Here is an 18,108-nt window from a genome sequence, read left to right on the forward strand (position 1 = left end):
CCTAAACTCCTAGTTAGCAGATGATCCAAGTGACGGTGCTGTTAACAGCCCGCCTTGGCTAAGGATTAAGTTGTACTTAAAACTTGACTTGATTAATTGAAGTCTACGGTGATTGCCTTAGCCTTTTTCACCCACTGTTCTTATTCTCTCTCACACCTCTCACAACCAGAGGCCCGACGCTTTTCGGCTCACGTTTCGAACACATATCCCCCGACAACGTCCGAGTACAATACTTATTATATTGTACGCTCTACTACTAACAACTCTGTTATTATATTCATACATTCACGAGATACCTCATGAACCCATCCTTACATCCCATTACTAAGGTTGTAACTCATCCGAGATCTCTCTCACCCTCTAAAAGGTGTCTGAAGGATTCGAACACGCAACAACTGCGTGAAGTAACACCGTGTGAAGCGCGCATAGCGAACCCAACATCCACGCGATGTTGCTACGACGGGCAACCCGGACGTTATAAAAAAAGCATCAGTCTCTTGTGTACCCATAACAACCAGCTCCCTTGTGCACGACTGTTATCCTTGCCAATCGCCTCGCGAAGCACGTAGATTTGCAAAAGTATTAGCTGAAAAGGGCGGATACAACATTGCGCACACGAGAGAGAGAGAGAGAGAGAGAGAGAGAGAGAGAGAGAGGGGACACTTTAAAGGAAAAAAAATGCTAAAGATAAATAAAAGAGAAGAGAAACACCTCTTTATATTTTATATGGACAAACAAGGTCTTTTGATTTTTCACCTTCATCTGTCTTTTCATTTCATAAACTCACCCTTCACTTATGCGCATAATAGATTTTTTTTAAATTTTTATTTTTCCTAATTGCTGAGAAACTTGCATGGAAGAGAATGGTAAGTGCGAAGATTCCATTAAGAATGGTAATTGCAATGTGAGTTGTCCGTCCCGTAATTTAAAGTGTTCTAAGAATTTAATTCACGCTACCATTTTGATGCGATTTGAGCAGCCTTATTCTTTATCTCTGTCATCCTGTTCATAGCGAGCACGCAGAGTGTTCCCACGAACACTCTGTTCGCCAGCGCAGTCTCAAGAGAGTGTTGTGCAATGGAGATGGCTGCCGCTGCTCATGGTGTAAATGTAAAGGGCTCTTCTATGTCTCCCTTGGAAGTAGCTTCCTCTTCACTACAGCGTACAGCTCGCACTCATTCATGGCTTACTCCGGCAGGCCGTATTGCCCATCCAAGTTTTATGCCGAAGAAGTTGCGCCATGAAGACTCTCTCAGGTAGGAAAGTGATGAAGTCTTTTTCGGAACTGTGCGTTTCCTGTCTTTTTGAGTTCATGGGACATTATCGTAAAAAAGTTGATATGCCCCGTGCATTTTTTGTGTTTGTTGGTCGTGTCTGTGTGTGTTGCTAGGGCCAATCGTAGAATTTAGTTATCCACATGAGTCCTTCAGCCCATACCAAAGGTTAAACTTTTGAGTAGGAACTCATCTCTGTGTGATCTTCTCCAAAATTACATCACTTGCGATTTTCTTATTAATTTCAACTCTAGCATGCTTGCCATACTGTATACCTTCCTTTACACTCAACCCCTTGGTCAATCAATGACATTGCTTGATTCACTAAACGTACTAACTAGAAGTGAGTCATCTGTGAGTGGAAGGCACTTGATTGGCTTGAATGATTCACAACATTAAGGAACATTGTTGCATCAAACCACTTACACAACGATGATGAGAATCAGTTATGGCTAGAATGGGGGAAATTTAATGCTTAAGCTTGGTGCATTTTTCACCAAACCTCTATCTTGACCTAGCATTCAATCTAGCTTATTTTTAGGATCATGACATGGATGGTTAACAATCCAGTAAGGAAAATTTTAAAGGCTATGGATGACACAAATGCCTCTACCTGTTGAATTCATGACTTAAGGACAAGCTTCACCATTTGTCCATGTATAGTCTGAAATTGGTCGACATGTAAGCACGATGCACATGATTCACTCACGGATGAGCACAGAAGCATGAAGCACACTCTAGAAGTTTGCGGATTCCGTGGCAAGACATAGTCACAACAAAAGCATTGGCACGATTGTCCATCAGGCATTGGTATTCTCTTCGTGGTTTGCCAGAGTCGATAGTTTTAGGTAGAAAAGATCACTTTTTTGTAAGCAATCTTTGAAAAGCTTGGCACTTCGCCACATTTTTCTCTTGCATTCCATCCACAATTTGGTAGGAAGCATAGTCCATTTCTAGTCATGAAAAAGGTAAAAGATGTGTCTATGAAATTGTGGTTGAAGTTGTATCAAGGAGATCCCCAAAGGAGATTCTTAAAGAGGACGAACCATAGATCGTAGACAAAGGTGAAGGCATGGAGTTGGAGCAGTTTGTATCTCGACACCCACGTAGTAGAGTTGGCCGATGAAGAGTTCTTCGCAAATTCCACAGAGTTGTTGGCTGACTACATAGAAGCCATGCAACTCGGTACGAGCACATCACCTTGGAAAGGAGGGTGCACATCTAACCCTATGTGCATGTGGACAAGCTTAACTCCTATTTTCAGGATTTAAGACAACCTAGAAATTTTTATGGCACCCTTGTGAGCCTGTACGCAGGACATGCTTGTCTAGGCACTTTAGATTAGTTGCATACCCTCTGATTGCACATGAGCATAGCCTGTGTCTGCTACGTGTAGGCAATGGGGAGTGTTCTAATACAATTGCATTAGTACCTAGTCTAGCTATTTATCTGCATGTGAAGGTTGATAGTGAAGCACCTCTTATAAGTGAATTATTAACTCATTAATAAGCCACATTTTAAGAATCCTGGAATTTTTATTGGCGTTGCCCGACCCAGCTTTAATCCCATATATTATTGATCTTAGGAGTCACTTCTCAAGTGTAAGTCAATACTCTCTCAATACATGCACCAAGTACCCACAGTACCTCGGCATCTCTGCGTTTTTGCACCAGACCAGGCCATCAGTACGAGTGTTTTCAGTTTTCAGCTAGAATCTCACCGGACCATTGTAGATCTAGCCATCAGTACTGACGTTTTCAGTTTTCAGCCTAAGACAGCAGATCAAGCAACGTTTTTAGATTCAGCCCTTAGTTTCAGCCCATAGCCTCATCGTTGTCATAGATCCCATTCAACATCCCTAGTGTTTTGCATTTTCACCCCTTAGCCTTGCGGATCAAGCATCAATAGCAAGATCCCATCGGCATCTCAGCCCTCAGCCTTGCAGATCCAAGCATTGATAGGAAGATCCCATCAACATCTCAGCATCTAAGATCATTGTATCAGCATTTGTGTAATCTAAAGCAAATACCTCTCTAGCGATAGAGAGGGCCCTTGGAGGTGGTTGGGGACTCCATCAGGTGTTAAGTTTTCTCTCTCTCTCTCTCTCTCTCTCTCTCTCTCACCTTCACTCACATCGTGGACGATTACTCTTCTTTCAAGAGGGGGTTATGTCACAAACTGTTGACGTGGCAACCACTAAAGACCTTGAAGGGGGACTAGGACTCCCTGATCCTAACCCTAGCCAACTTACAGATCCTTGCCGAGGCGCCTAAACCCTCATAGAAGAAGAGGAAGATCAACTTACTCAAGACGGCCGAGGGGCCTAAAACCCAAAGGGGGTTAGGATTAAAATCCTAACCCGAGCATAACTTGCATATGCTACAGCCTAAACCCTAAAAATATAAAGGAGAAGAATAAACTCACGCAAAGGTAATGATGTGGTAGATTGTATAGACAATCGCGGAAATTCCGGTGACTACTGTATGGATTTCTTTGATTACATTGGCAGCTTTGGGGCGTTAGATTTTGTTCATGAAGCTTTTAGAAGTATTGCTTTTTATGTAACTGCTCTTGGGAGAGGCCAAGGGCCTTTAAATATGTGTGTAGGGCTCTCATTTTGGTATTCCACCTTGTGGGGAAGCAGAGAAGAGTCCAAGAGCTTGTACCTTGTTGGAGCAATATAAAGAAATAGCGGAAGGGGCGCGAGGGTTTGGGGCAAGTGCTATCTGGGAGTGGAACTCCACCACTCCGTGTCTCGCATGGGTTCTCTCTCTCTCTCTCTCTCTCTTAGTTCAGTTGTTTTGAAGTGCTAAAAGTCTGTCCTTTTAAGTTGGCACGTGGTGCCGTCCTGTTACAGATATAATTGATAGATTACATGATTCTACTTGTTTTAGCAGAATCGATCATAAAAGTGACTATCACTAGATAAGAATCAATCTTGGAGATGTACACAAGACTGTGTTTGGGACATCCTTCAGATTGTATGAGTATTTGGTCATGCCTTCTGGTCTCACGAATGCCTTGCAATGCTCAATAAGATGATGCATGCAATCTTTCAAGAGCATAGACAGTGTGGGCACATTTTCTTTTTCTCCAAACGTGAAGTAAAACATCGAGAGCTTTTTTTGCAAGTGTTTGATACACTACACAAACATAGGTTGGTGCTTAATGAATAGAAGATTGAGTTCTTTGGGTCAGAGATACACTTTTTGGGACACATTGTTTGGGAGGTGTTAGTATGGACCTTGCTAAGTGGTGGTTATTCGAGATTGACCTAAATTGAAGAATGTAATGATGTTTGTAGCCTTTTGGGGATTATGCTCTTTCTACAGGCTGTCTGTTTGTTGCTTTGCCTGCACACACCAACTTAGAAAGGGGTAACCTTCACAGATTGCAACTTTTGTGAGGCTTAAGCAGAAGATGACTAGTGACGAGTGTTGAATAACCAGAGATGCAGAAATCTTTTGGCTTACTATGACACTTGTGAAAGGAGTTTGGGAGCGCTCTTAATGCAAGAGGCCATTTCATAGCTTATGAGAGTTGGATGCTCTCAAAGCAAGAGAGGGTTGCACAAATTTATGAAAAGGAGCTCTTAGCAGTTATTCATGCTTTTATTGAGTGCAGGCATTACTTGCTAGGGGTAGATTTTAAAGTAACACGAATCATCAGAGAGTTTACAATACTTCTTGTCCTAGAATAAGATTTCAGAGAAGCATATGAGATGGGCAAACATTTTGTCGCCGTTTCGTTTCTAGACAGTATATTTGAAGGGAATAGCGGCAGATGCGTTGTCTTGCAAGCTGCAACCAGCTGGTCTACTGCCCATACAGTAATGAACAGCCCAAAACAGAATCTCAGCCCACAGATGGTTGATAAAATTACTTATTACTTGATAGATAATAGATAATAGAGATCAAGAGACAAAATGAGTGAGAGAATGAGAGAGAGAAGGGATAGGGGGAAATGGGGAAGTGTCACAAACAGGAGCGCACACGAATAATCAACAAGATGAAAATAAATAATCTTTCAACTAAACAGAGTTGAGGGAGAAGTTCGACAGAGTATTTGGGACCAGAAGATGGGCTGGTCCCCCCCCTTAAAGAGAATCCTTTATTAGGGAGAATCTTTTTACAAGCACAAGAATCGGAGAAAACCCCTCCGTTCTAAATCTCTGACTCGATGGTCTTTCCTTCCCGTAAGGGAAATCAGAGAGACGAGCTCTCAATCCTTTTTCCGTCTGTACTCGGAGTCGAGACTCCGCAAAGAATTTCCGAATTCCGTTCCTGGAATTTCCAAGCGTAGGCCGAAGCCTTCTCGCTTCTCCTTCGCGATGAAGTACCTGCAAACACACACACAAACACGTGACAACAATTCGTATGGCGAATCCACAATAGATACCTGTCGCTCTTGCACGGGAAAAGCGACTTCCGTGCTTCGTAGTCTCGCGATCTCTTGCGTTATCTGGCGACAGAGTCTTCTCTTGCTGACGTTGGTAACTCCCTTTCAGTGAGGGCGGTGCTTTTATAGCTCCTTCGCCACGGCACGAATAGCTGCTCGCTTAGAGATCGCGGCAGTTTTTTTTTTGCTGCTCTACCCGAAATAGGGAGAGAGAATTCGTTGGCTGGTTTTGTTGCTTTATTTTTGAAGTGGTTGCCCACTTATTAAGTGGGCGGCCGGCATATTTTAAAATTGGTCTGAACCTGCCCAAAAACTCAATAAAACCTTATAAGTTAAAAATAATGCCTTTCACAACACTTCCCAGGCGTCCCTGGATGCAACCTCATGCACGAATGCAATGCAAACATAGATTCCTCGCGGGAAAGCGTCTGCTCTTCCCGGAAAACTCGTTAAAATATTCCGCTTTTTAAGAAAAGCTTCTCAGAACCCATCTTTATTCTTGTGCTTGCTTCTTTACGCGTATTTCTCTTTCCAGTTTGGGTTTCCTGCCAGACCAACAAGATATTCCCTTTCCGATGCTCCCGTCACCCCATCACGTGACGCATCAGGAATATTCGTTTCTCGGTCTCTCCCACCGAACTAATGGTAAAACCCCTTCGCGATGCTTAATGTCACCCATCATATGACACATCAGAGTTTTCCGTTCTTGATGGCTTTTAATAATTCCAATAGATCTATAGTTCCTAACCTTACGGTTCAAGTGCACATCTTTAAATATCCTAATTTCAATAAAAAGAAATTACTCGAGAAAATAAGAAAATAGTCCATTTAGCAACATCCCTCTGGCTTCTAAACAGTTGTCGTCAACTGTAGTGCTTGTACATATCCTTTCAGAATCTCGGGATAGGGTGCTAATTCTTGCTCGGTCATCTACTAAGCATCTAGAGTAGAATAATTCTTAAACTTTACCAAATACTTCCGTGTAATCTTCCCGGACTCAAGTGGCCGCTCTTGATGATGAATGATCTGTTCCGGTTGGAGTATTTCTTTCGTTTCCTCAACCTCAGGAGGTTCCTCAACAATAGGCTGACTTGGAGGCGGTCCCACATATGGCCGGAGTAAACTAACATGGAAGGGATTGTGGATCTTCCAATTAGATGGTAAGTCTAATCGGAACGTCACATCGTTCACTTGGTCAAGTATTTTAAACGGCCCATAATAGTGATTGGAAAGTTTTACCACTTTCCCTTTATGAGTTGCTTGTTTCTTTAGTCTTGTCTTCTCAAACTTGAGTAAGACTAGTTGACCGACTGTTAAGTCCAGATTACTTCTGTGCTTGTCTGCAGCTTTCTTATGTTTTTCCTGAGAGCGCAAAATTGCTCTCTTAACTTGCCCGTAGGCCGTGTCCAACTCCCGGACAAACTCATCTCCTGGGAAAATCTTATTCTTAGTGACAAGGATCTGTGGAAGCAAAGGCTTACCATAGAGAATCTCAAAAGGTGCTTTCCCCGTAGACGAATGCACGGTATTGTTATACGCGTACTCAACAAGGGGCAAGTACTTCTCCCAGTCAGACTGTCTTTCTGACACACAAGATTTCAGCATATCCAATACTGTGGAATTAGCGATCTCATTCTGCCCATCCGTTTGAGGATGATATGCAGAAGAAAAATTCAACTTTGTGCCAAGGTTATCAAACAAGGCACGCCAAAAGTTGCCTGTCATGCGAGGATCTCGATCACTCACAATAGACTTAGGCAGCCCATGATGCTTAAAGATCTGTGCTAGAAAAATTCTAGCCATATGGTCTGCTTTGATTGTTTTCTTAACTGGAATAAAGTGAGCTTGCTTGCTAAATCTGTCCACGATAGTCCAGATCGCATCATTTCCAATTTGAGTCTTTGGGAGATCCATAATAAAATCCATGGCAATACTCTCCCAGGGTTGATCAGGCACAGGTAAAGGTTGGAGTAACCTAAGCGTCTTATGCCAATCATACTTTACTTTTTGGCAAACCAAGCATTCCCTGACATATTGATCAATGTCTGCTTTAAGGCTTGGCCAAAAGAAATATCTTTCCAATGCTAAGGTCGTAGGGAGAATTCCCCGATGACTTGCATATGGTGAAGCATGTGCTTCTTCCATGATTTTCTTTCTCAATGGTTCTGCCACGCAAATTGCTTGGTGGTTATAGAGGTAACCATCCCGAATAGAATAGGGATATTCATTCTCTCCGTTCTGTAATTTATTCCAAGTGGCAGAGAAGTCTGGGTCATTCGGATACAACTCTGGAAGTGATTCCAATTCTTGGTGATACACAGAAGTAACTGCGTTCACCCTAGGCCGTCTAGACAATGCGTCTGCAGCCACATTCTTACTCCCAACCGTATGGAGGATCTGGAAGTGAAACATGGACAAAAAGTTGGCCCATCTCATTTTCTTCTCAGATATTCTTTGCATTCACATGCAACTCATGCTTTTGCAATTCCTGAAACACTTTATCCAAGTGCTTCCGATGTTCCTCCTCGGTCTTTGAAAAGACGAGTATGTCATCAAAGAACACTCCTGTGAAAGCTCGATGTGGGCTGAAAATTCGGTCCATCATTCGATTGAATGTGGCAGGAGCATTGGTCAAGCCAAACGGCATTACCAAAAATTCATAAAGTCCAAAAGTTGTGCGAAAGGCAGTCTTATGGACATCTTCAGGGGCTATGCGTATCTGATGATACCCGCTTTTTAAGTCAATGCGACTAAAGATGCTTGCTCCTTGCAGCTTATCGAGAATGTCATCAATCCGGGGTATCGGAAAGCGACTCTTGATAGTGATCTTGTTTAGAGATCGATAATCTATGCACATTTGAAACGTGCCGTCTTTCTTCTGCACCAGTAGAACTGGAGAGCAGTAAGGCGAAGTACTTGGTCGTACTAGACCTTTTTCTAGAAGCTCGTTGACTTGCTTCAAAGTTTCCTCTTGCTGAGCAAGACTAACCCGATAAGGGGGTAGGTTTGGGGGAGAGCTACCTGGTACGAGATCAATGCGATGATCTTCCGGACGTTCCGGAGGTAGCTTGTCTGGTAGAGTATTCGTGAAACAATCTTTATACTTTTCAAGAAATTGAAAATGTTTAATTTCCAAACTAAAGAGCGAACCCTCATTAGTTTTATCTCTTTCACGTGCGAAAATCAAGTAAGCAGAAATGCACTTCTTTATTTCCTTCTTAATGGAGATATGGCTTACAATAGGGAATAGCCAATTTCCTGCATCAGCAAAAATTTTAATGTTCTTGCCCTCATGCTCAAAAGCGAGGGTCTTTTCTACATAATCTGGGACCGGTTTCATATGGTAATGCCATGGCATACCCAAGATGATATCACATCCCTCGATAGGTGCCATCAAAAAGCATTCGCGGTCCTTGTATTCACCAGTCCAGAGATTGAGTTGTCCTTGCACGGGAGTTGCATTGGTGGTCAACCCCTCAAATGTTGATCCGGAAGTGATTGGAGTTCCAAGCTGAGCCGGTGTAAGGCCCAAGCGTTCTGTAGTTTCGAGTGAGATGAAATTGTCCGTCGATCTAGGGTCGTAGAGGATCAACACCCGTTGGTTATTCACAGATCCCCAGCCTTTAAGGAGCTTGCATATGTTCTTTTTCACCACAGTAGAAGCACCTTCCTTGCTCTTTGAAGGTTTGTACTTGGTTCGGCGTGAGATACTTAAGCCGTTTTCCGGTACCCTCTGGCTTCTTAGGCTCATCCGGATCCTCTGGGGAACACTTTTTGCCTTGGTTGCCATGGTCATCATAGACAGCTCTTTGCCTTGCACTGTATATGCTATGTTCCATCCATCTGGGGGTACCAGTGAATTGCCGACTCCATCATCCGCTGAAGGGTGTCATGTGGGTACACCTTCATACTCTTCCGAAGCGGTGGTTGAAGTCTTGTTTCAAATTTTCGCATCTCTTCTTTGTCGGAAATCTTCATAAAAGGCGTAACTTTTAGAAGAACCGACCAAAACTTGTCAACATAAGCCGTGACTTTCTCTTGTTCCTTCTGGGCGAGCCAGTCCCATTCCTTCCGAATGCCCTTCTCGAAATCAAGTGGAAGAAATTGTTCATAGAATTCAGCTTTGAATTGAGCCCAGGTTCTGTCTTGAGTATCTTTCAGAATTTTGGCTAGCCACCAGTTGCTTGCAGTCTCCTTGAGATGCATCCCAACATGACGCAACTTGGATTTTTCAGTGAAGTTTTCGTTGGTGAAAGCAACATCAAACTGCTTGATGACAGACAGTGCCTTGGAGATATCTCTCCGTCCTGTGTAGTTATCAAACTTCACATCCTTGTCACCGGATTTGAAAATCCGCATCTTGGGGTGACGTTTGCAGTTATCCCTCTTGAACTGGGGCTTCTCTTTAGTAGCATGTAGGGAAGTAGTAGGAGTTTTCGATTTAGATACTGTATGAGAAGTAGATGTAGTAGTATAATCAGGAGAGTATGATGGAGAAGAGATAGAGACATCCTTGCTTTCATTAAGCAGAGAAAGTTCTTTTTCCTGGCCCTTGCTCTTGGAAGGCCGTTTGTCCTGATCCGGAGATCCCTTGTGCGTTTCGGCACCTTTTTTCGCACCATCTGTCACAAACGGGAGCGCATAACAATATAAAATACATTCGGATAAATAGGATTTATCACTTATTACTGAAGCCAGAGGATATAGAGAGATATAAATAGAGAGAGAGAGAGATAGAGAGTGAGAAGATCGACACAGTACTGGGGACCAGAAGATGGGCTGGTCCCCCCCCTAATAGTATCTTTATTACTGAGGAGGAGTCTATACAAGCACTTGAACCGAACGTATTACCACGTTCGTTCTAGAATAAGACTTGATGGTTCCCGGAAGCCTCAGCTTCCAATTCCTAGGGCAAAACCCTATTCCAAGGAACTTCCGTTCCTTATTCCAATTCCTCGAGAATCAAGGTTCTCGCCTCTGGATCTCACCTTCCAGACTCAGGGCATGGCATCCCTGCAACTCTTTTCCAACTCTCTTTCCAGAGTCCTCTTCCCGTAGAACAACTCTGCTTTCCCGGACACGAAGTCCTTACTTGGGAATCCCAACTTCCGGATCACAACTTGAGAGACTACCTCTCTCCGATCCGTGGATCTACTTCCCAAACTCGGGTACGAAACCCTTGGGCTGATCTGGCTCTCGTTCCTCAGAGCGCTTTTCTTCTGCAGAGGCTCATGCCTTCCTCTGCTCCTACTCCCTCACGAAGAGGAAGTACACCTGCAATCAAATACTCAAAGATCAGAACATGCAAAACGTTACCTTCAAAGTCTCGACGCTCGAAACGCAACTCCGTTCTCGAAAAAGCAATTCCCCGGAAGAGATCTCTCCATAGAAAATCCTCTCTTCCAATCCTACACACAAAAGAGGTGTGTTCTCAGGTTCCTTCTCGTAAATCAGCCCCGTCTATGACGTTTATGGGCTGAAAACAGAGAAAAACAGCAACTTGTCGCGATGGAAACACGCTTCGTAGGCACTTCTTCGCGAGGGAACTCGCGCACTGGGTCTTGGCGACATCTGGTACACTCGGGGCAGCCATGGGCATCACCGGCAACGTCTTCTTTACAGCTGAAATCTGCAGTAGCATCTCCTCCTTGCAAAGATTGGTCCTCCTCTCTCAGTGAGGGCATGTGATGCTTTTGTAGCTCCTAGCCACGGGCACGAATAGCTGCTCGCGTCGAGATTGCGGCCGTTTTTTTTTTTTTTTCCAGTTTTTTTTTTCATTTTTTTTTTCTGTTCTGCCAGAAAAAGAGAGAGAGAAAACGCTGTCTGATCTGTTGCCTTATTTATCAGATGGCTACCCACTTATTAAGTGGGCGGCCGACGTATTTTAAAAATAGTCTGAACCTGCCCAAAAACTCAATAAAACCTTATAAGTTAAAAACAATGCTTTCATAGCACTTCCCAGGCGTCCCTGGATGCAATCACATGCACAGTTGCAATGCAGATATAGACTTCCTCGCGGGAAAGCATCTGCTTTCCCGAAAAGCAATCTCGCTTTCTCAAAAAGCATCTGTTTTTCCTCAAAGTTTCCTATGAACCCATCTTCATTCAAGTTCTTGCTTTTTCCTTGTGCACAATTCTAACTTAGTTCGGAATTTCCTCCCGACTATGGATATTCCCTTTTCGATGCACCCGTCACCCACCTTGTGACGCATCAGGAATACCCATCACCTAGTCCTTTCCTACCGAACTTACGGTATAATCTCCTTCACGATGCTCTATGTCACCCATCCTATGACGCATCAGAGATGTCCGTTCCCGGATGGTCGGATACTTCTTTCCGATGCTCCCTGTCACCCATCCGATGTGACGCATCAGAAGTACCCGTTCCTGGTGGCCTTACAGATATTCCCGTTCTCAGTGTTCCCGTCATTACTTTAAATGACGCACTAGGAATACTCTGTACTCGGATGTCTCCAGTGAGAAAAACCCTCTCACTTAAAATTCCAATAATTCATTTAGAATTATTTTTTCCTTGGTGTTCCAAGCGAGAAAACCCTCTCACTTATAAATCCAATAATTCATTTAGAATTATTTTTCTGTAAGATAAAGCCAATTTAGCAACATCCCTCTCACTTATAAACAGTTGTCCTCAAATGTAGAGGTCCAACTGAACTACCGGGGAGAAACCGGAAAGATTCCAAATCTTGCTCAATGGTGAGTTGAGCTGGTCCTTTCTCAGTAGAGAACTTAGAAGTAAATTAAAGAAAAAAAAAAAATCATAATTCAATACTTACCTTACCGGTTCATGTCCTTCCTCTAGTACCTCGAGGATATCCTTCACCAATCATCAAACTTACGAGCCGTGGAAGAACTCGTCATTCGTGTCTTTCCAATAGATCGAACGTTTCCTCATTCGAGAGTGTTAACTCAATTCCACCTTCTCAATCCGAGAAGAATAATCCTCCTAGAATCAATCTAGGTATCTGTCCTTGCGCAGAATCCTGCACTATTAGTCCAGAGGGTATTAAACCTCTTGTGTCCTCCCACATAGGGAATGCTCAAGTCATAGAGCATTAAGCTCGATGTCTTTCTTTCACAAACAAAGTTTGCGATCACCTTAAAGAAGGTTCTTGTTTCGGGCCGTCGCTCAACGTAGGCGGACGGTTCCAATCCGAAGATTCTTTGTGCACCGCGGCACTTCCTTCCAATCTTTTCCTCCTGCGAGTTATTACCACCAGCAGTGATTTCCCAACGCCCATTAGCGTCTCTTCCTTACAAAATCATAAAAAATGATTCACCTTGCGAGCATCAATGACGATTTGCAAAATCTAAGGCAGATAGGATTCTAGCCAGAACATTTTTTGAACGTACGTTCAAACCCGGTTCACAATAGAGCGAACCTTCTTTGATTCTCAGGGATGTTCTCCCATATGTAATTCTTACCATTTTGAAACGGTTGGCGAGCTATATTCTTACGAACATAATAGTTCGAATTTATTCCAGCAACGTGTAAATGCTACTTGACCTTCTCATGGAGAAACATATACCGCAACCAAAGGTTGCTACTGTAATGGTAAAGGCACATAGCGTACTCAATGATCAACGACCATCGGAAAACCTCTTCTCCGTAGAGAAACTCAAATTCCTTCTACCAAACACATCTCAAATAGAGATTCTCGTGTCGGAATATTCTTGCGTGCAAAAAGGCGCTCAAGAGAGTATAACGAACTCTCGTCCAGTTCCTTGGCATAGGTCTGCATCTTCGTGTGTTATCCATGTACTCAAAAGTGTACATAATTCTTAAGTTGTGTTAAAGTTTCGGTGAACATGGGAAATTACCTTCCCTTCGTAAGATCCTTAGAGCGAAGACGCTCAACTTGACGATCACTTGGCTCGATCTTAGAGCAAAACCCGCTCATCAAATAATCTAGGATTTTAATCCTTGGATTCCTCAAGCACAGGCTTGGTCGTCGCTTGTTCCTTCCCTTGTAAAGAGAGTGTTCATTCACTTGTGCAAAAAGCACTACCATATCTTCCCTTACCGGGTAGGGGGTGTGGGCTTAAAGAGTACTCAAGCTTCATGAAAGATTTTCTTTGCTTGAAAACTCAGAATGGTTCCTTCATAATTTCCTACCCGCAATAGCAGGTAATTTGTTGGAGAACTACCGGATACCAGATCAATCATGGACATTCCGGATGGTTAAGCAAAGCAGTTCATCGTATAAACAATGTTCCGACTCAACCTTACTCTCATAAACACTCGAGAGTGATTGTCCTGGTTAGACACAACCATACCTCGGGCAGAAAAGCGAACAAGCATAATGCACTTTATGATTTCCTCAAAGATGTAACTTTGATTGAAAACCTGCCCTCTCACTTAAAGTTCGAGGGTCTTCTATTCAAGAACTCAGGAGTTAGATTGAATTCCCTTACTCCAAACTTTCTGTGTTCAATGATTCCCGTCCCACTACGAGGATTGGATTCTATGTACGCTAAGGTGTACACTATCAGCTTTTATTGCTGACTCCACCATCTACTGCAAAGTATCTTGCAGATGCGTTTACAAAATTTGTGCAAAAGTCCTTCGTTAAATTTGTTCATCTTTCCTTCCTTGGAGAGGATCGAGAGTGGAGCTACCTTGGCAAGAGTGAACCACTACTTGCTTTGACTCACTCGTGTTCCTATTGGGCAAACCCATCCCAATCTTCTTGGATGCCTTCCTCAAAGTGTAGAGGAAAAAAATTTGTCGAAAAATTCAGCCTTGTTTCAGAAATTGCCGTTTGCAAAGGCAACTTCAAACTTGTCGAATCAAAGCGGTAGCTTTCGGGGCATCTTTCCTTTCGTCAAAAGTATCAAACTTGACTGGAAGTGTTCCTAGGTCTAGAGACCTTCTTCATATCCTTCCCGGAATGACGGGATTTCATGGCTATAGTTCTGGATTGACGTTCATGGATATTTTCTGGATTCTGAAGAATCTTGAGCATTCCGCTCCTTGGATTCTCTAGGTTCTTGAGCATCATGCTCTTGTCGCCTTCTCAGAGAATCCCAAGCCTTGTGTCGACTTCTTGCAGAGAGAAAAAAAATAAAAATTTCCAACTCTGCGAGCTTTTCCTTGCAGGACTTAGGGTTCCGCCTGCTTACTTCTCTCTTGGCTTGTCATGGCTTCTTCCCGTATCTTCCCAGAGTCGTCCTCCTTTACTGAGAAAGAGAGGAGACCATGCTCTGATACCACTGTCACAAACGGGAGCCCATAACAATATAAAATACATTCGGATAAATAGGATTTATCACTTATTACTGAAGCCAGAGGATATAGAGAGAAATAAATAGAGAGAGAGAGAGATAGAGAGTGAGAAGATCGACACAGTTCTGGGGACCAGAAGATGGGCTGGTCCCCCCCCGTAATAGTATCTTTATTACTGAGGAGAAGTCTATACAAGCACTTGAACCGAACGTATTACCACGTTCGTTCTAGAATAAGACTTGATGGTTCCCGGAAGCCTCAGCTTCCAATTCCTAGGGCAAAACCCTATTCCAAGGAACTTCCGTTCCTTATTCCAATTCCTCGAGAATCAAGGTTCTCGCCTCTGGATCTCACCTTCCAGACTCAGGGCATGGCATCCCTGCAACTCTTTTCCAACTCTCTTTCCAGAGTCCTCTTCCCGTAGAACAACTCTGCTTTCCCGGACACGAAGTCCTTACTTGGGAATCCCAACTTCCGGATCACAACTTGAGAGACTACCTCTCTCCGATCCGTGGATCTACTTCCCAAACTCGGGTACGAAACCCTTGGGCTGATCTGGCTCTCGTTCCTCAGAGCGCTTTTCTTCTGCAGAGGCTCATGCCTTCCTCTGCTCCTACTCCCTCACGAAGAGGAAGTACACCTGCAATCAAATACTCAAAGATCAGAACATGCAAAACGTTACCTTCAAAGTCTCGACGCTCGAAACGCAACTCCGTTCTCGAAAAAGCAATTCCCCGGAAGAGATCTCTCCATAGAAAATCCTCTCTTCCAATCCTACACACAAAAGAGGTGTGTTCTCAGGTTCCTTCTCGTAAATCAGCCCCGTCTATGACGTTTATGGGCTGAAAACAGAGAAAAACATCAACTTGTCGCGATGGAAACACACTTCGTAGGCACTTCTTCGCGAGGGAACTCGCGCACTGGGTCTTGGCGACATCTGGTACACTCGGGGCAGCCATGGGCATCACCGGCAACGTCTTCTTTACAACTGAAATCTGCAGTAGCATCTCCTCCTTGCAAAGATTGGTCCTCCTCTCTCAGTGAGGGCATGTGATGCTTTTGTAGCTCCTAGCCACGGGCACGAATAGCTGCTCGCGTCGAGATTGCGGCCGTTTTTTTTTTTTTTTCCAGTTTTTTTTTTCATTTTTTTTTTCTGTTCTGCCAGAAAAAGAGAGAGAGAAAACGCTGTCTGATCTGTTGCCTTATTTATCAGATGGCTACCCACTTATTAAGTGGGCGGCCGGCGTATTTTAAAAATAGTCTGAACCTGCCCAAAAACTCAATAAAACCTTATAAGTTAAAAACAATGCTTTCATAGCACTTCCCAGGCGTCCCTGGATGCAATCACATGCACAGTTGCAATGCAGATATAGACTTCCTCGCGGGAAAGCATCTGCTTTCCCGAAAAGCAATCCCGCTTTCTCAAAAATCATCTGTTTTATCTTCAAAGTTTCCTCTGAACCCATCTTCATTCAAGTGCTTGCTTTTTCCTTGTGCACAATTCTAACTCAGTTCAGAATTTCCTCCCGACTATGCATATTCCCTTTCCTATGCACCCATCACCCATCTTGTGACGCATCAGGAATACCCATCACCTAGTCCTTTCCTACCGAACTTACGGTACAATCTCCTTCACGATGCTCTATGTCACCCATCCTATGACGCATCAGAGATGTCCGTTTCCGGATGGTCGGATACTTCTTTCCAATGCTCCCTGTCACCCATCCGATGTGATGCATCAGAAGTACCCGTTCCTGGTGGCCTTAGAGATATTCCCGTTCTCAGTGTTCCCGTCATTACTTTAAATGGCGCACTAGGAATACTCTGTACTCGGATGTCTCCAGTGAGAAAAACCCTCTCACTTAAAATTCCAATAATTCATTTAGAATTATTTTTTCCTTGGTGTTCCAAGCGAGAAAACCCTCACTTATAAATCCAGTAATTCATTTAGAATTATTTTTCTGTAAGATAAAGCCAATTTAGCAACACCATCCACCTGCGGGTTACTTCCATTAACAGGATTTTCTTGACGCCCATCGACATCCGTTCCTTGCAGCTTCTTGATTCTGTCCAAAGCCTTTTGGATAGCCGACAATGAAATGAGTTGTTGCAATTCTGCGAGTTGGGCTCGCACTTGGTGAAGTTCGTCTTCAGCGGTTCTTTCGTGTCTTGTCATGGTTCTTCCCGTTTCGTCCTTCTTTGCAGAGAAAAGAGGAATCGAGCTCTGATACCACTGTCACAAACGGGAGCGCACACGAATAATCAACAAGATGAAAATAAATAATGTTTCGACTAAACAGAGTTGAAGGAGAAGTTCGACAAAGTATTTGGGACCAGAAGATGGGCTGGTCCCCCCCCTTAAAGAGAATCCTTTATTAGGGAGAATCTTTTTACAAGCACAAGAACCGGAGAAAACCCCTCCGTTCTAAATCTCTGACTCAATGGTCGTTCCTTCCCGTAAGGGAAATCCGAGAGACGAGCTCTCAATCCTTTTTCCGTCTGCACTCGGAGTCGAGACTCCGTAGACAATTTCCGAATTCTGTTCCCGGAATTCTAAGCGTAGGCCGAAGCCTTCTCGCTTCTCCTTCGCGATGAAGTACCTGCAAACACACACACAAACACGCGACAACAATTCGTATGGCGAATCCACAATAGATACGTGTCGCTCTTGCGCGGGAAAAGTGACTTCCGTGCTTCGTAGTCTCGCGATCTCTTGCGTTATCTGGCGGCAGAGTCTTCTCTTGCTGACGTTGGTAACTCCCTTTCAGTGAGGGCATGTGGTGCTTTTATAGCTCCTTCGCCACGACACGAATAGCTGCTTGCGTAGAGATCGCGGCAGTTTTTTTTTTGCTGCACTACCCGAAATAGGGAGAGAGAATTCGCTGGCTGGTTTTGTTGCTTTATTTTCGAAGTGGCTGCCCACTTATTAAGTGGACGGTCAACATATTTTAAAATTGGTATGAACCTGCCCAAAAACTCAATAAAACCTTATAAGTTAAAAACAATTCCTTTCACAACACTTCCCAGGCGTCCCTGGATGCAACTACATGCACGAATGCAATGCAAACATAGATTCCTCGCGGGAAAGCGTCTGCTCTTCCCGGAAAACTCGTTAAAATATTCCGCTTTTTAAGAAAAGCTTCTCAGAACCCGTCTTTTTTCTTGTGCTTGCGTCTTTACGCGTATTCCTCT

At 43.6% G+C, this 18,108-nt stretch overlaps 1 protein-coding gene across 3 annotated transcripts in view; it reads left to right on the plus strand.

The window, feature by feature from the left end:
* Positions 1 to 920: 920 nt before the first annotated feature.
* The window catches only part of LOC147428311 (bifunctional aspartokinase/homoserine dehydrogenase 1, chloroplastic-like), a 48,686-nt gene continuing 31,498 nt past the window's right edge, over positions 921 to 18,108 (plus strand). Inside the window, exon 1 of one of the 3 annotated variants that reach the window (XM_086497024.1) lies at positions 921 to 1,256. In XM_086497024.1, the coding sequence (XP_086353150.1) occupies positions 1,078 to 1,256 (179 nt within the window). In that variant the 5' untranslated portion in view covers positions 921 to 1,077. The remainder of the gene's footprint in view (positions 1,257 to 18,108) is intronic. The other 2 variants (XM_086497023.1, XM_086497025.1) reach the window with 2 other exon arrangements.

The sequence above is a fragment of the Adiantum capillus-veneris genome, chromosome 23 (genome assembly GCF_014529385.1).
Source record: "Adiantum capillus-veneris isolate H3 chromosome 23, ASM1452938v2, whole genome shotgun sequence".
Classification (NCBI taxonomy): domain Eukaryota; kingdom Viridiplantae; phylum Streptophyta; class Polypodiopsida; order Polypodiales; family Pteridaceae; genus Adiantum; species Adiantum capillus-veneris.